The 18,412-nt window shown below is 47.5% G+C and overlaps 1 protein-coding gene across 1 annotated transcript; it reads right to left on the bottom strand.

Annotated features, from left to right (window-relative positions):
* Positions 1-487: 487 nt before the first annotated feature.
* On the bottom strand, positions 488-17,270 carry CSNK1E (casein kinase 1 epsilon). The gene is made up of 10 exons (XM_003202250.4): positions 17,073-17,270; positions 16,446-16,533; positions 10,512-10,622; positions 10,183-10,331; positions 9,307-9,535; positions 3,568-3,738; positions 1,858-2,006; positions 1,144-1,336; positions 901-1,040; positions 488-553 (listed from the first exon to the last, which is right to left on the bottom strand). The coding sequence occupies exons 2-10, from the start codon at positions 16,519-16,521 to the stop codon at positions 521-523; spliced, it is 1,251 nt and encodes a 416-aa protein (XP_003202298.1). The 5' UTR covers positions 16,522-16,533; positions 17,073-17,270; the 3' UTR covers positions 488-520.
* Between the last annotated feature and the right edge of the window lie 1,142 nt (positions 17,271-18,412).

Genomic DNA, 18,412 nt, shown 5'->3' with positions numbered 1-18,412 from the left:
AAAAAGAAAAAGAGAAAAAGAGAAAAGGAAGTTAGGCAAAGAGGCTCTCCCCAGTAAATTCAATACCAACTGGAGCAGAACTAACCAAATCACCTTTTTCTCCTGCTCTCCTGCCACCCCTCAGTTACCTTGTCCAGTTAGATGAGATACTCTTTAGCTGTGCAAAGTTTCACACTCCTCCCCACCATCACACTGCCAGAAAAGCATTAATCAGGAACTAACAAAATGGCTCCCCAGCCCAGCACCTTCTCTACCCTCCCTACCCTCCAGGAAAAACAGAAGTTACTTTCACACCCAACATAATTCATCCCCAAGGCTTTGGCAGCAAACTTTGCTCTTCCTCCCAAAGCCAAAAAACACCTCAAAGTAAGGCAAAGGGGAAAGGAAATGCCCCCATCCCCCACTGTTACATATCAAGGCTTTAACCTAATCCCTGGTTCTAGCAATCCCCTCCTTGCAGGATCCCAGGCACCAGGGACTCACTCACCTAAGCAAACACTGGTCCAGTGGCAATTGCTCCTCACTTCCCAAGGTGATCAAATGGCACACTTGTCTACAAAAGAAGAGAAAGAATACGCAAGAGATGAAGAAAGGGCATGGACAACAAAACAGAGAGGCTGAGCATTTCTCTCCTGTATCACCCTTCCCAAGGTTCACTTGAAACCACTGTGGTCTGGAAGACTACCAGGTGAAGGCTTAAGCAGAGCAAAATAGATCTAAGACCATGCTAGGCACAGCTTGCAGAAAGCACACAACTGAAGAGCGAAGCTGTAACCTGGTACCACTCCCCAGTGTGCTGCAGAAGCTTCAGGCAGTGTGCCTTCACGTCAGCTCTAACACATCAAGCAAAACCTGCTGCAGGGCCCTTAGTCTCTGTGGAACACTCAGGCAGGGACTCACCTGTGATGCTGAAATCCGTGACACTTCTTGCCTCCCTGTGAGGTCGGATGAGGAGACGTTGGCAGGAGCTCCTCGATGTAACCTCATGCTGACCTTCCGCTCCCTGTCCACTCTTGAGATTGCTCTGGGGGATGTGTTTCCTGTTGAGGCATAGAAAAGCGAGACAACACCAGACAGCAGTTGTAGCATCCAGCTGATGAACAGGGGTGACACACACTCCGCTAGCCCTCCCATCCTGCTCACCGGACTGTTGGATTCGGGAGGTGGGGGTGGAGGCCATGGGCTCAGCGACATTGCGAAGACGGTTGCCAGTGGCTCCAGCAGGTGGGCCAGGGGGCAGTGCTCGTGTGGCTGACCCCCGGAGCTGTCCCATCCTTTCTTCTCGCTCGTGCTCTCGCCGTTCCCGATCCATATCCTCAGGGTTTCGGGCTGCTCCCTGGGGCAGAAAGAGAAATCCCACACAGCTGTCAGTTAAGAGAGACAGCAGCAGCAGACAGAAAATCCAGGGTGTTTGAACACAACAGGAAAGCAGAGCTCCATCCCATAAACAAGTTCTTCTCACCATCTTCCACTCCATCTAGAGGGTGTTCTTCCATGGAGAAGTATGGATGAAAGCACATGGTGCTTATACAGCTGCTACTGCTACAGCTGCTACTGCAACCTATTACTCTGTCCTATCTCCCGGTATAGCTCACTCCTTCTGAGAGGAGATTTCTAACTATACAGCGAGAGGTTTAGCTACTGACCCACACGTTGCATCAGATATGCTGCCAGAACTGTAGCTGTATCCCCCCCACTTAGCACCATGGAATAACTCTGCCTCTACCTGGTTCTCTTTCTCAAGTTGATCACTGGGGGTAAGTACAAATGACAGGCAGTTTCTTACCTTCCTCTCCATGCCATAAAACCCATCCACATCCCACCCAGCCTTTTCCCCACACACACACACACACTCACAAATTTAAGCATGTTCCAGTCGAAGACATAGTCGTAGGAGAAGCCCTGGCGGTGGAAGAGGTTGCGGAAGAGCTGTCGCAAATATGAGTAGTCAGGTTTGTCATCAAACCTCAGTGAGCGGCAGAAGTTGAGGTATGTCGAGAACTCAGCTGGAGAGAGCAGAGAACAGCCACTTGTTAGACACTGTTTGCTCCCCAGCCTCATTGGAGATCTACCACAGCTTTTCAGTAGCAAAGTGCTGCATCAGGACAGCACAGACACAGAGCTGGGAAAGGAGGAAAACAGACTCTGAAGTTGTAGTGCTCTAGCCACAGAGAAGATTCCATCCGTATTTTTTACAAGAGGTAATGCTCACAAATCCCTCTTCTGTCTGCTCCTTCAAGCAAGAGGCAGCAAGTCACAGTGTTTGCTGAAGGAGAGGAATGCAGGCTTGCACGATATGAATATGACTGATGCCATTTAGAAAGACTGGAAGGGATAGAATTCTGTAACAGGAGATGGACTCAGCTCAGACAGAGGTACTCTTAGTCCTGTAGCTTCTGGTCAGGAGAAGACAGCTACCAAAAAGGAACACCAGGGCAAGCACGTCTGATGCCTCTATTGACACTAGCCCAGCTTTGACCTGTTTTCAGATCCGGAAGTTCCCGAGTTTGGTGTTGTTTCTAATTATTTAATAACCCTCAGTAGATTTCTCTTCCACATTAATGTCCAACCTTTCCTTTAAGCATCCACAACATCTTCTGGGAAGGAGTTCTATGGGTCTCCTACTGCCTGCATAGAGAAGCTTATAACTTTGTTTTGAAGCTAGCAAAAGCCAGCTTCATTTGGCTGCTCCAGTTCTTGAACTGGAAAAGAAATCTGCTCCCATCCAAAAATCTGGAGGCACAGTGAGAATACAAACTTTGATCATCTCCTCCCTAACCATCTCCTTTCCAGATTCAAGTTTGCTTATTTACTGCTTGAGTAGAAATCACCTTGCTGCTCAACATCCTTCTGGTCTTTCCTGGACCTTTTCCAGACCTACTGCACCTGTTCTGAAAGAGAGGAAGGACCAGAGCTGCACAGTGCAAGTAGGGTGCGAGTTGGCCAAGGGTTTATGAATACTCTTTGTGCTTTTTCTCTTTCTAGTAATCCTTTACACCCGATCCGCTTTCCTCAGTAGCCACTAAGTACAAATCTGCTGCTTTCACAGAACCATCTATTGTAACTGGAACAGCTCACTGCTGAGTGACACCTGTCAGATCAGAGCTGACTAGTTTCTATGCGACACGAAGTTTGAGCCTTCTACTCTCCCCTCACATACATTATTCTACATTTGTCTACAATGAATTGCACTTTCTACTCCATTGCCTGGCTATTTCTGGAACTCATCTTGGTTGACCTTAATTCCTATTATCCAGAATAACTCAGAATCACCTGCACATCTTCTCACCTCAATGCCCACCCTCCTTCCAGAATGTTTCTGAGACTCTAAAAGATTCTTCCCAGCACCCTCAAGCCCTTACTAACAAAAGGCTCAGCTCTACACTAAAACATCTGTTTCCCACTTCTGAACCAGAACTGTATCATCAAACGTCTCTCTTAATTTTCTTCACTGGCGTCAGCAGCACATCAGGGACTGGGCCCTTCATTATTCACGACTCCACGAAGTTTCAGCAGGAAGGCAAGCCACGCATCAGACAACACAGCCATCAAAATCAGAGCACTTACAAGGATACCCTTTGCAGAGCACCTCAATTGGCGTTGACATCTTTTTCTCGCTGATCCTCTCATACTTTTGGCGCTTGGTGGCAGCCTTGAGGCCCTGCCAGGGCAGCGAGCCCAGGTTGAAATACATGAGCACGTAGCCCAGGCTCTCCAGGTCATCACGACGACTCTGTTCTGTAGGGAAAAAGTTACATGGGGCAACGAGTGAGTGGCAACTAGAACTGCTTTGGCAATTTCACAGCTCTGGAGGCGAACAGAGAATCAAAGAAACAATCTCTCTCTCTTCTTTGGTGGTTCTATAAGGACAGAAAAACCCTAGTTTTAAGGATAGAAGAAAATCCAGTAAAAATTCCTGTTCATATTGCGGAGTTAAAGTACTCCTCACAAGAGAACAATTCTCTATTTACGAAGTGGTCTGGCCTATATCCTCAATGGAGGAGTCTTAATTCACACAACAGCAGCACCGCATGCTTGCTCTTTCTTGTCACAGAGGAAGGGCACCTGCACTTCTCCACCCAGGATGATACTCAGCCCAGGGATTAGTCATGGCAAAGATGGTCATAGAAAAGCAAAGCTTACAGAAACAAGCACAACACTACACTGTCAAACGCATATTCCACTTAACCTTCTTTACACAGGGCAGAAACAACGAACTGGTGACCCCTTCTTAAGATAAACAGCTGTGCTGACAGTTCAGAGAAGCTTAACAGGTAATATTGTTAGGTAATACTGTGCAAGGAAGTTTCTGGATTGGTAGTTTTTCAAGATGTGGAAGAAAAAGGCATATTTTAACCAAAAAGGTTCTTCTCTAAATGACAGTGACTGTATAACTGACACCACCAGCTCTACTCAGGCAAGGATTGCCCTTTACATGCCATTATAAGGATCCACTTTGTGTTTTATAAAATCACATCTAAAAGTTTTGTTTCCCAAGCAAAAATATTCCACACTGAATTCGTTCTCTGTCAGGACCAAGCCATTTTAAACCAAAAGTTTGCTCAAGATGGTTTTGACACAGAAGCTCCACAACTCACTGTGGGCCTTCCTTCCTCCTGCCACCTTCCTAATGCTTCTGCGAATCAGGGGGCTTGGCAAATTAGAATTAGGGGAGGAGTGGCAGTGGAAGGAAAAAAAGAAAAATGGCCTTGGTTGCAAAAGAAAATGAGTGTCCATCACTTCAGATTTAAGAAGAAAGTGCCTTGGGTTAAAAGCACGTATAAGTACTGTAAAAATGCTATGGTCCAAGACAGGAGCATAGAAGAAAGAAGCCTTGCTGATCCTCGAACTACCTTATGTTGAACGTGCTGAAGTAACAGCTTTTTTTGACCTCACTAACTCACTGCCTCAAGTTGCCCACTTTAGAGGGGCTAATGCTTCTTAATCTCATCAGGCTGCTGCCAAAGATAACTACAGGCCTGGCTGGGAGACACTTAGATGCTGTGGAGGAAGCAGGGAAAAGAAAGCGGCCGTATTGCATTTGGGTGAAGGTTGGCATGCATACACTCTCAGACAGCTGTGATTACACACCACGCATCAAATAAAGCTAAACCATATTTGATAACAACCTACACCGAATGCACATCCAGGGCCTGAAAAAACAGGTGTGGAGGGCAACCTGGATCCTGCAATTTGCCAGCCTTCAACTTACCTAAACAGTAGCTTTAACAGTCCATAATTGTGGTTCTCTGTCTGGAGCAGGAACCAGAGAGATCTACCGGACAGAAGGCTATGAAGACTGCAGTCAGTGGGGGATGCTACAAGCCCTTACTGGAGGCAAGGAGATGGGTTACAGAACTAAATTGGGTGGCTCACCAGTGCACATGACGCGTGCTTCAGCACAGCAACATGACAGAGAAAAATAACTGTAAGCACAAAACCTAATTATTAAAAGGCAGTGTGATAAATGCCTTACTGTGTGGCACTCCTGAAGTCAGTTTTCTCAGATACATCTCATCACTGTAGTCCACTTAAATGATTTCAGTGGGATTCAAATCCAAGAGGAGCCTGAAGCACCAACATGATGGGCTGTGGCTGCCACATGCCTGAACAACACTTATGCAGACCTCAGAACACTGTATTTCTTTCACTTGTAGCCACAACTGCAAGACCCTGGATTATACCTTGGGTGACAGAGTAAGTTCACATATTCCATTCCTTTGTTTCATTTTCAGAATCACACATCTCAAGTTTTTTTTGGGTGGGTTTTTTTTTTTGGCCTCGCCTCATACACCAACAGCCACAGAAGACTGAGTAATAGCAGACAGCAAAAGCAGGCAATTAGAGTTAGAAAAAACCCTCACCTCTACGCACTACGGAAATTTTACTTAACATCATTACTTCCCACTTTTAGAAGCCTGGTAATCATTGATTAACCACACAACACCCCTGAGCAGAAGGCAAACATCTCACACCACATGATGAGAAAAGAAAAACCAGTGATGCGAATGGGTCCACAGAGCAAGTCAGCTCAGAAGCAGGATTACAGTCGTGACCTGCACCTAACCTGCAGCACCACATCACACTTCCTCTCTCCGTTTCAGTTCAGCTTCTCAGCTCTCTTACAACAGACAGGGGACTGCTACTTTCATAAGACAGATCCTCACTCAAAAACCTTTTCAATACAAAGCATGAGGTCCATCCCACACAATGCAGCACAGTCTCTTGAATCCAACTCACTCTGCAAGCAATCTCCCCCTCCTTAGGAGTGGCAAGGGGATATGGTGCCAGATTCCTCCCACTCTTGGGGAGACTCCCAGCCCACTTCCCAGCTCTGTTCCCAAGCAGGTTCCTTGGAAGGAGCAGTCAGAGGTGAGTAGCAAGAAGGCGAGTTACCTGATGAAGACATGTTTGGGCAAAAGCAGAACCAGGACTGTTCGCCTTGGATGCAAGGTTCATGACCAAACTAGTTTCCTGGCAACTCAAAGCACCTCCCAGTCCCCCAGGCCAGCGCTTTCCAATCCTATCCCAAGCAATGCAGTCCCCATGCAGGCCTCCTTAAAACACAACTCTTCACTGCTACTAAAATTGCTAAAAGCAGTTTTAACCAAGCAGTGTTTTCCTGATTACACACTCAGACCTGACACTGCACATTCTCGGACTACGCTTCCTCTTTCTCTCCCCACTGCATGACAGCAGAAGTCTGAAATGGGCGGCAGCCAGCAGGGTCAGCAAAAGAAGCTGATGATGGGCACAGCCCATGATGCTGCCTATGAGACGAGTTTGGGGAAAAAGTGGCCCCCGATCCCAGCCCAGCCTGCTGTCATCCAGATAGAGCTCACCAAGACTGCCTCCTGGGCACCCCTGGGCATTTATTTCAGACTTCATGAGTTCCAGAGGGTGCAGGGGACTCTCATCCCTGGAGCATGTGAAAATTGACTGGAATGCGTGAACCAAAGCCTGCACAGTCCACTGACTCCCCGAACAGCAAGTCTCCCACTATGGAAACCCTCTCCAATCTCGCCTCCTACTTTTTCCTTGGTCACTGGAAAAAGAATGTGTTTCCTCCAGACATCGGAATGCCCAGTCCTTAGCTTGCACATTCAAATAAAGGCATTTATTCATTTGCTATTCCCGTCACATGAATACCCCAGCACCTGGTTCCTTCCCTCTCTCAAAACTGCATTAATGGAACGTTATGACAGAGAATTTAGTATCTGACAAGTCAAAAAAAAATAAATTAGTGACAGTTCCCATGGCAATGCTGCTAACTCACAAACATGTCTGCCATTTATCCTGTGGCAAGGTCTCGAGAAACAGGAAATTCAGCTGCAACTATGACACTCCATCCCCTTTGCTCCAGGCAAGCCATGTAGCCTTTATATGATTCAGGGCAACTATCTGCAGCACGGAGAAAACATACTCAAGACCTGTTGCACTGAGCAACTCACACCCAGCATTTCAGAAGCAAAGGGCATGAAGAGAACAAGTGACTGCTACACTCAGATTGATGGCCTATGCAGTTTGCCCTTGGATTAGCACTCAGACACTGTTTGTTCACCCCGATACACAAGCCAACCACCAGTAGCAAAGGGCTAAGTTAGGGGTCAGATGAATAATAAATTCCTGAAACAAAACAAAAAAAGCCCACAACCAGACATTTAGCATCTCGTGCTTGGTTCAGACGGGGAAGGCACACATGAAAAATAAAAATAAAAAAACTGACAGACATAGCAGTAAGAATTATTTTGTGCATGTCTCCTTATGGCAGTTACCATGGCTGTGGAAATCTTGACCAAGAATTCAATGGAGAGTCAGTTATATATAAGCAGGTCAAGCCAAAATACAAGACCAACTTGGAGAGCACTGCAAGAACTATTTTTGCTATGGGAAAGAGGTCAGGAGATCATAGCCCACTCTCAACACACAACACTCCTCATCTTGATATCAATAAAACATTTTTGGTATACAGCTACACAGTAGTAAGGAAGGAAAACAGTGGGAAATTGCTCTGTTTTTTGCAGGTGAAGTCTTGTAGATGTTTTCTCAAGAATCCAGAGTCAAGAGGGGAGAACTGAAAGCTTTCCCTAGGAATATTAAGATAGAAAATCTTGCAGAAACTGTTAGTTTAAGATGTTTGACTTCTCTGCTGTGATTTTCAAATTCCCAGCTTACACATCTCAGAAGGTCTCTCAAAACCAAATGGAGCTCTGAGCGAGCTGCGCTCAACAGGCAAGGTGGTTTCAATGTTTCTGCCGATGGGGTTTGTCAACCAGTAGCAGAACAAAGTCAGGGAGAAGGAACCCTGTGGTAACAATGAAACTCTCACACTGGGGACAAAGAAGTCACACAAAGAAGTAGGTATCCTGTCAGGAAAGGGAAGAGAAAACTGCAGGAGGATTTCATCTCTGCTCCCCACATCAACCAAGTGTTGTGCACTGAGGCTCATTCTCAGGACAAACTCGGGTGACTTCAGGAGGTTTAAGTGCCCTGACTGTTAACCTGCGTGGGGTATCTGCAAAGTCTGTAACAATGTCCAATACCAGTGTAAGACCTGGTTGAACTCTCAGCACTATACTAGCCTTAGGCACCAAGCACAGAGCCCTGCTTCCCTACAGCTGCCTCACGTTTACTCTTAGAGGTGAATGGGACAATGTGGTTCAAAAACCCACAGATTTTGAAGACCTAGAAAGCCAATCCTCACTGTTACAAAACCTGCATGTTTGGGCAGTAAGAAGCCTCCCCTTATTCCAGCTCCTTGTGCATTTCCAGCATGTTGCTGTCCCCATCCCCAGTGGTGGCCTGTTATACTCCAGCTCTGACAGCCACAAAATCAGCACTGATACAGACAGGAGTCAGCAAGAGGTTTCAGCTGTATGTATCCCTACGGACTTAATGCCTCTGAATGCCTTTTACATATCTACAAGCCAGCAAAAATTGTACAAGGCAGTTAGTGGCAGTGAAGTCGAGGAGGTCACACTGCTGAAGTAGGTGTTCTGCTGCACTAAGCAGTGCATGAACACAATCCAGTAGACCATTTCTGCTTTTAGGAGTTCAGATGGCCACAGAAGAGTTGACAAAGACAGGACAATAAAGTTATCCGCCTATGATCTCCATACATGCCAGTAGAAAAGCCAAGCACAGAACCCAGAAGCCAGCTAGCACCTGCTTACTGGGCCATGCTGGCTTTTGTGACAACTCAAACCCCAGATGTGGCATTGCAACCTTCAGAAGGCATGCCACCCCCCTGCAAGGTACATGCTCTGTCCCATGGAAAGCCCCACCAAGGGGCAACAGCAGGCTCACCGATTCCCAGGTGGGTGTTGATAGAAGCATAACGAGCTGTGCCAGTCAGATTCTTGTTTTCCCGGTAAGGTATGTGCTGGTGGGTCCGGGCATCTCGGTACTTCTTGGCCAAACCAAAATCAATGATGTATACTAGGTTGCCTTTTTTACCAAGCCCCATAAGGAAGTTGTCTGGCTTCACATCCCGGTGGATGAAGTTCTTGGAATGAATGTACTCAATACGGCTAATCTGAAGGAGAAAAAGAAGAGAAAAAAAAAATTCAAATTAAACAAAGTGATAAAAATGAAATGAAAGCTCAGTATAGCTGCACGCCAAAGAAGGAAAAGGTATCCCTTGCAGAGAATACCAGAGATGGCAGCCAAAGAAAAAGATGACCTCCTCACCCTCTGGAGGCAGCAGTATCTGGAAATGGATCTAAATCCCACACACCAGCAGTCCTCAGGAAAAGTCACCATTAGCACCACAAGGAGGTATGGGAATTGACTTTTCATGGATTAAAACTCTGAGCTTCAGGACTGACACAGTCAGCTTTCAAAACCAGCCATGCTGGGAAAGAAGAGGGTCCAGAAAGGTCCTAAGCCCAGGGCACGTACTGCTTACTCAAGATGGATAGCAGTGTCAGTCATCTACCATGTAGGTAAAAGCATGTGTATTACATGCACAGATGTGAGGGTGAGCAAAAGAGGAAGGAAGGAGGGACAGAGATCAGAAACACCCAGCAGCGCCTAGGATCCAGGCCTTCATCAAGAAAGTAAAACCTGGCAGCCACTTGCTGCTAAATGAAAAAGCCTGGGATGTAGCATTTCTTGAGCAGAGGGGAAGGGGGGGAGGTATAGAAAAGGAGAGTAGGCACAAATGCTTCAGAGGAAACTCACCATCTGGTCTGCCAGGAGCAGAACTGTCTTGAGACTAAATTTGCGGGAACAGAAGTTGAAGAGATCTTCCAGGCTCGGCCCCAAGAGCTCCATCACCATCACGTTATAGTCCCCCTCTGCTCCACACCACTTAATGGAGGGGATACCCACTGGGGGAAAAGAAAAAAAAAAAGAAAAAAAAAAAAGATTAAGCTTCAGAACAGAGGAAAACTGCTGCATCCCCTGCTGAGAAGGTTCTATGTAATACCAAAATAATTTTCTAAGGCCCTCCAGAATAACTCCCTCTTTCAACCACTCCCCCGGCCCCATCTTTTCCCTCCCTATCTCACCTCCTCCTTGCATCATCTTGTAGAATTTGCTCTCAATGTGGAGCTGGGGATGCTTGGTTTTGACACATTCCAGTTTGATAGCCACCTCTTCACCAGTCGCAATGTTGGCTCCTGCATAGAGATGAGAGTAAAAGGAAGATTGTGCAGGCTTCCACTGAAGCTAAGCACTTTTAACAAGGCCCATGCAGACGCCAAAATTTCAGGGTAAATCTGAAGGTTTATTCTCTGCAAAACAAATGAGATTATTCAGCCACTTCATACCAAGTTTCCAGCACTGCCATTTGCAAAGACAGGCACAGAGGAAGGCACATGACCAGTAAGCCAGCTCTGACCCTACAGACAGGCTAGGACAACAAGCACCAGGCTTTGTGAGGACAATCTGTATCAGCACGAACTATCCTGAGTAGAAGTTTTAGCTGACCATATTCTTAGCCTCCAGAACACAAGCCAAGCATCCAGGCAGTGATTGGAGTACATCTTCCTTGGTAAAATTTCTGGTTACCTCAGGTTCTAGAAGCCACGCACTTTAACAGGGCCAATTAGTTCAGGAGGAGACATTGCTGACATTCCTAGCTACCTCTGGGCTCTCAATACAGACAGTTCACAAATCTCCAGCTTCTCTCTCTCCTGAGGATTTTAATAATGTATTTAATCTTTTGCCAATACAGAAAGATTTGCTACATCCAAAATCAGAAGCATGAAGAAGTAAACTGAATCCAGTAGTGAATTAAGCTACTCAGATGTCTTTTGTTGAAGGTATTGCTAGCAAGCTTGCGATGATACAAAAGCACCACCCCACACACTTTCCCTCAAAGAGAAGCAAGCTGCCAGCCACGAAAGCCAGCACTCTGGTCCCAAAGGGCACTGCCAAAGGAGGAACAGCCTGATCCTTCTCTCCTATTAGCAGAGAGGATTCCAGATGTTTCGCATCATCCTAAAATGGAAAGAACAAAGATCTGCACACAGGTCACGGGAATGACACTTAAAACTTGCCTCTCTCTCCCCTTTCCTCTGCCTGCCTGGAATACAGACAAGTTCTTCCATGTATCAGGAACTGTTGTTACAAATTGCACTCAAACACAAATCAGAGAGCAGCTCTGATTCAGAGCAGCTTCTCAGCACTGCTCCAGAATATGCATGGGGAACACCACAAGGGGAAAACGATGTTTTGTAGAAAACCTATGGCACATTTTGGTAGGTCTGGTGAATTCATGCTTCCCAGTCCCCGCATTAAGGGTTGAGGTCTTAACAAAAAGTCCACCAAGGCAGCCGTTCTATCAAAAAAAGAAAAGCTCATGCATCTAGATTTCTTCTCCCACTGGATACTAAGGTGATCCACCTCCTGCTAAAGGGTTCAGGCACTGCTTGTACCTAGAGTTAGCCAACAGCTCCATGCTAGCAACAAGATGTCATCTAGATATTACAGCATCAGGTCAAGATAGGCAAGCTGCAAGGAATTTGAAAGAGAGGAACAAAAACCATCGGGGCCTGAAGGGATTGATTTACAAAGGAAGATTAAAAGAGCTAAATATGTAATGTAGACAAGAGATACAACTAAGAAGGGTGGGGAGGAAGAATGGGACATGACAACAGTCTGCAAATATTTGAAGGCTGTAAACACTAAGGAGGGAGAGGAATTATTTAGGGTGCTCTGAGGGAGGGGAAGGAGGAGGAGCAACAGGATGAATTTAATAAGGGCTTTTACTCCAGAGTCAGACACACAGAAGTGGGGAAAAGGCACCCCAATTGCTCAAGCTAAGTGCGATTTTTTTGAAAAAAGCTGATATTTCCCACTTAAAAGCCTGCTGATCTGCAAAACAAGCCTGTGCATTCTCTTCACGCCACACAGAACCCTTCTCACAAAGATCAGGAGTGGAAGGAGTTAAAGAAAGAACAGCAGAAGGCACTCAGACCACAGTACTAATGTGGTCACAGACTGGTTATCTACCTTTTAAATTCGTGTTCAATCACGAGACCTCATTCAGCGTGGTAACACCCAGGATACCCAGATAGACAAGAGCATTTCCTTCCTTTCTCTTTCCCTTGCCTTTGTAAAGATTTTCCTCCAAATCCTCAGCGGCAGCTCCCTCATCCCTCCCCTGGGGGATTTTTCCTTCTCCTTGTCCATCTGCTGACACACGAGCAACAATGACTCTTGTTGACTTCTGGAAGCATTAGCATTTTCAATGAACCTTACTCCCCAAAGCTGAACAGTGGCAAGATGAATGTGTTCTCATCTCCTTACTGCCTCGCGTATTTAGGAGGATGACAATGCATCCATTTACAAGGCTGCCTGCAGGTGGGGGGTGTTATCTATAAGCACGTAAAGCAGGGAAATGGAAGGGATGCAGGTGGGTACATGGGAGGGGGTGTTAAATGTCAAGAAAGCTTCAATTCCACAAAATATGAGCATGCCATTCAGCATGGCCTCCAGACCCACAGACTCCAAAGCCCAAATGCTTGTGTCGGTCTCTTACAGGAAGCAGAAACTGTGGCCTAGGATGGTAAAACAAGGATGAATCAGACGTAAAACAGGGCGGTTCTTTGCTGAGGATGCACGTACCTCACACTTGCAGATCAGCCCCCCCACCTCATGTATCTTTAGGTTGCTCCCTCGGCCATTTTTTTGTTTAGAGAACTAGCAGAGAGCAAGAATCTAAAGCCAGGGGTCTCTCTCATGCTTTGTTCAATGCTTTAAACCACCATCTTCCAAAAGATACAAACAACAAAAGTAACAGCTCCCTGTTCCTTCTTCAGACTGAAAAATCCCAGACAAACACGGCAGAGCTTGCCTAGCTTCAACCAGTTGAGAGACGCATGTAGGATCAGGGATAATTCCTAACATCCACCCCCAGTCTCGCTCCGCTGTGGGGGCTGCACAAACACTACTCATTCATCACGAGCTGTTTGAAACGGGGCTCTGGGGACAGAGGATGTCACCTGCTAAACAGGATTTTAAGAGCAGAAGCCTCGCTGCATGTCTGATACAGCAAACCTTCCGCATTGAGCAGGACAACGGGTTCTCCCACCACCAGCTTAGCAACAGAAGAAAGGAGGGCTGTGAGCAGATGGGGGAAGTCAGAGGGCGAGAGAGAGTTAACAGTCCAGGAAACAAAGGAAATCGCTCCCCTCCCATTGAGGAGGAGCTTGCAACCAGGAACTGTCCAAAGCCCTGTCCCGGCATGCTTTGTCTGCAGAACAGATCCCCCCCTTCGTCACCCTCCCCTCTACTCATCCCAAGGGCTCTTCTGGTGCACCCTAGTCATCTGCATCACAGGCAGCACCATGGCCGGGCCCCTTCACCGACACCCTGACAAAGCAGCAGCCTCCCAACAGCCCCAGTGTCCCTGTGGCTCCACTAGGTTTTGCTCTCCTGGGGTTTCATTCTCCTTTTCAGAGGTGAGCAGGCTCAGGCCTGCTGCCATCTCGATCCCAGTGCCCATCCGCCCAGCGCAGGGGAACTCTGCTTGGCACGTATAACCCTCAAGGTAGAGCACAAAAGCAAGAGACTGCCATTATCTGCATGATCTGAGCCCCAGGTTATGATTAACAGGAGCCCTCCCTTTGTGTGAGACCGTGTAGAAATTCGCACCTCTTTCTGGCCGGAAACCCAAAAACAAATCCCAAGGAGTAGAGCACACAGTACCCACAGATCACAGAAGCACCAATGTCCTGAAAAACCTGGGAATAAAGCATCCAGCCCAAACCAGCCTTCAGATACAGACAAAACTCATTTGTCTCTGCTCCATCTCCACTCCCTCATGAAGGAAACCTAGAGGTGGATCCAGTGCAGGAGAAAAATTCTAGTGAATAAGTCTCTGTCTGCAACCCAGGCCTTGAGAGGACAGCATGAGCCCAATCAGCAGCACAGACTGCGAGCCTGATCCCTCCAGGCTGGGGTGTCACCCTGGCTCCAACAAGTCTCACTATCACTGCTTCAAAACAGGCTGGCTTGCACCTCAGTGCACATCACAAGGGCTTTGATACTAAGTTCGAGTATACCAAGCCACTTGAGGCTCCTCACACTGGGCACTGGAGCTTCCCTTGATGCTCATGTGGCTTAGTTATGGGCAAGGAGGGACAGTCTCTTCACTTGAGCCACTGCTTTTCCATGCCCACTTTGTACAGGTGTGCAACTTGCTACATGATGCAGAAATGCAGAATCAGGCCTTCCCACTCAGTGCTTCCCTGCTTTCTCCGCACGTATCCCAGATGTTCTGCAAGATCACAGCACTTTCCAGTGCTTTGGAAGGGTCTGTAAGGCTCTGAGCTCAAGCATAGGTGGAAATGTTGTATCCAGGCTAACAAATTGTCACCCTTTGATCCCTAGCACCTGGGTGTTGCATGCACTGTCACCTGAGACACTAATGGGCCACAGAGGAGTGACAAGCAGGAAGGGCTGCAGTGATGGCATCACAGAGTGGAATTGGGATCCCCGATCCATTATTTATCACCTTTGTTTGTGCTCTGGATGAAGGTGGCAACAAAGCCTGTTACCAGTGATTCCCAAAGGGTACTTATTCAAGGGGAGCTGCCAACACCAATCAAGAGAGAATAATAAAGCAAGGGAGAGCTGGAGATAAAAGCCAGAGGTAGAAAACAGGTGATTTACAAAATGAGGCAAAGTAATCTGACCTAAAGGTATTCAACGAAGGCAGCTAGGGGAGGGGCAAGGAGATGTTGCGGAACCTGGAAGAGACCTCGCACAATACAGCTGACAGCACGTTCAGGCCAATTCTGCAACGTGATACAGTGTTGGTGATGGGGGAAGCCAAGGAGACCCAAAGCAGCTTATGCAGAGGCATCGTGTTACAGACCGCTCAAGGGTAGCCCTTCTCTGCCCAGCACTGGAAATGCTGCACCTAAAATGCTGTGTAGGCTCCAAGCTGCTCAGCAGATGGATAAACTGGGAAAAATTGGAAGAACAGCAACAGTGAAGAGCAGTGGATGTAGCGGGAAGCAAAATACAACTCAACTGAGCAAACAAACAGTCAAGGAGCATATGATAACCATCTGTAAGTACCAAAAGGGTGCAAACACCAAGAAAGGGTTTGCAGGCCCATTCCGCTGGCCTGGAGGACTACAGCTTCAAAGGTAATGGTGCAAAGTGGACAACAGGTGAAGAAACTTCAAGGACGGTTTTATCAGGCTACTGCATAGTCCTGCCCCTTCAGCCCCACAGAGTTTACGCCAGCAACATCAGTGGACAAAGCATCAGGGAATAAATGGACATACACCTCAGTGAGCTGGCTTGGAGGTGTTTCTCCTCAAGTGCTGTGATAATACCAAACTCAAGAGTTCCACAGGCTTTGTCCATCGATCCCATGCACCTCCCAGCTGAGGCTACCCCAGATGATAACTCTAAATTCTACACCACCCATAATCTACTAGATCTGGGCCCCAGAATTTTACCCAGGCCAGCCTCCTCCCCAACCTGTTTTACACCTCCCTGCGTCAGGCCTGTCTCTTTCAAGTGCTGGACCATCTCTCCCACTATCAGCCTTCCATCGCTCCATTCCTTTTGCCCTGGAGGAAAGTCCATCTTTTCCCTTTCCACCACCCACTCTGACACGTGGTTTTATACCCACACACACCCAAGCTCAGTAAAAGTCAACAAGAGAGTTGGAGCAAGGTGTATAACAAATACACTCTTAAGAGTCCAGATCTAGATCAGTTTGACCAAATGTCACCATGTCTCCAATATCTGGGAGGCAAACTGGAGCTCATTCCACCCTCTGTCCCATCAGAGGATGGGCAACAACTGGCAGTATTTCTTGAAGTTTTTTTTTTTTCCTCCGCCCCACCTCCAATCACCTCCGATCTTACATGGTGCTAAAAATACCAACAGGCAAATATATATTTATCAAACCAAAAATAATGACGCAACTGAGAAAAACAACCACGCAGGTAGGAAGGACACAGACTGACACTCACCTAGGTAAATGTCTCCAAATGAACCACTGCCAATCTTTCTGCCCAGCCGGTATTTGTTCCCCACTCGAAGCTCCATGGTTTAGTTGTGCTGAGAAAAGAAACACAAAAAACCCACAAAGTTAGAGCAGAAACAGGAACTGAATCAGTGCCCCATGGAAGACTGCAAAATGAACGCATCAGTTACACCCAGCACTCACTCCAGAAGCTGGACACAGCTCCTAAATCTCACAATATTTCACTTTCTATGCAGCTGCTGTGCAGAAATTCAGATGTCCATGAACAGCATGAGTTAGAAACACTGCAGGAACATGACCCATTCAAGAACATCATCTGTGTTCCCATCATGGAAATCCAGAAAGTTTGAACCTCTTTCCCACCATCTTCTTCACAGAGTTGGGGAAGGAAATCTCTCCTAACAAAGCGCCAGCAGGTGACTGCTTCACACTTTAAGGAGCACCTCCCTTCACAGTAACCTAAAATAAGCAGCACCAAGACACTCCTAGACCCCTGGGACAACAGGAGGGACAGGCACATGGCTTTTGAGAAAGAATTCTCTCTGGTCCAGCACTACACCAGCACCACAGCTACAACAAAGCACTGGAACCAAGGGCTGTGAGACAGACTTACAGACCGTCAGGAGGAAGCGACTCCACCATCCCTAGGCGGAGGCTGGGGCAGCAGGAGACACCATACAGGAGTGAGCTCTACGAGAGTCAGGTTGGGAGGAGGACGGCCATTTGCTTATCTCCACGCACCTCTGCTGATGCGATCAACAGCCTCCACGCCTGTGCTACCCACCCAGGTGTGCTGGCTGCTTGTTTGCAGCCTTCCCCCGGCCTTTCGCCCCAGGTGATCAGTTCACCCTTTGACCTGCTACACCCGATTAACGTAGACAGGCTCAGCCTACTCATCCCACAGAGAAAATCCAGAAAGTAGGAGGCTCTCAACCACACTGTTCGTTCCCCATCCCACCCCAGCTAACCCTTCTGAAGCAAACAGCCCCATTCTGGCAGGTCCCTTTTCCCTCCCCACTTCCACGGACACCAACTTGTTCTAGGAACCAAGCCAACAAGCACGGCTCCTCTTAGAGGCGTTTGCTACACTCCTGATTTATGCAATGCCACAGCATTAGCGTACAGAACACAGACACAGAGTCTGCTGGGGACAGGAAAGGTGAGGAATGATTCATGTTTTCCCAAGTAGGTGAGAGGAACTTTCCCTTGCTGCAGCTAGATGGGAAGGAGGCATCACCGAAGGAAAAGACAAAGGTGGGAAGAAGAAATGGCTCTGAGATGCACACACAAAATAATCCTAGCTACAGGATTCTGGGCACGCCATAAACCCCGAGCTGCCCCAGGAGGTGGGATTACAGGAAGAGGAAGGGATGAGCTACAGGGATGTCAGGGAGAATAATCCCATCAAGGCATTCAGGGGACACTGCAAACCCTGAAACCAGGCACAAAGCACACTGAGGTGGAGTTCCCTCAACTCTATTTACTCATGCATGTGTGTTTCTGTGCGTCTGAGGAGCACAAAACCCCATGGCTATTTCTGACTTTCTTACTACAAGGAATGCAGGCAGTGCCTTGGGAGCCACACTGGGAGGCCTAGGCACAGTGAGCAGACACAGTTTCCAACTGCTGCCTGCTGTTCTGCATCACCACGTTAACATATATCCGACTTGCTTGCCCTCCTACGCCAGCCAAGGATCAAAGGTCCACGTTCCCAGGAACCCAAACATCACGACAGCTCCCCAGCCAGCCACAGATCCCAGCAGGGTCCCACCATACCACAGTCCCACCCTTCTGGGACAGCCAGGAGCCAGGTTAAGGAGGGTACCCCACACAGCCAGGCTGTGGCCCTTCTGGCTGATTGAGCAACAGGCTCCAAAGGGGAATCTAAAAAATGCTCTGGGGTGAGGGGGTGGGAGCAGGGAGCAGGATAATGGAGTGAAAAATCACGGCCGC

Source organism: Meleagris gallopavo, chromosome 1 (assembly GCF_000146605.3).
Source record: "Meleagris gallopavo isolate NT-WF06-2002-E0010 breed Aviagen turkey brand Nicholas breeding stock chromosome 1, Turkey_5.1, whole genome shotgun sequence".
Lineage (NCBI taxonomy): Eukaryota > Metazoa > Chordata > Aves > Galliformes > Phasianidae > Meleagris > Meleagris gallopavo.
The sequence above is the reverse complement of the archived record's forward strand: the minus strand, read 5'-3'. Positions and strand labels throughout refer to the sequence as shown.

Excerpts from the sequence above, each read along its gene's own strand:
- CSNK1E (XM_003202250.4), bottom strand. The coding sequence starts at position 16,521 with ATGGAGCTTCGAGTGGGGAACAAATACCGGCTGGGCAGAAAGATTGGC. Across the intron at positions 2,007-3,567 it reads GCTCTGCAAAGGGTATCCTT|CTGAGTTCTCGACATACCTC; the intron begins GTAAGTGCTCTG and ends TGCTCTCTCCAG. Across the intron at positions 1,337-1,857 it reads ACTGGAACATGCTTAAATTT|GGAGCAGCCCGAAACCCTGA; the intron begins GTGAGTGTGTGT and ends TTTCTGCCCCAG.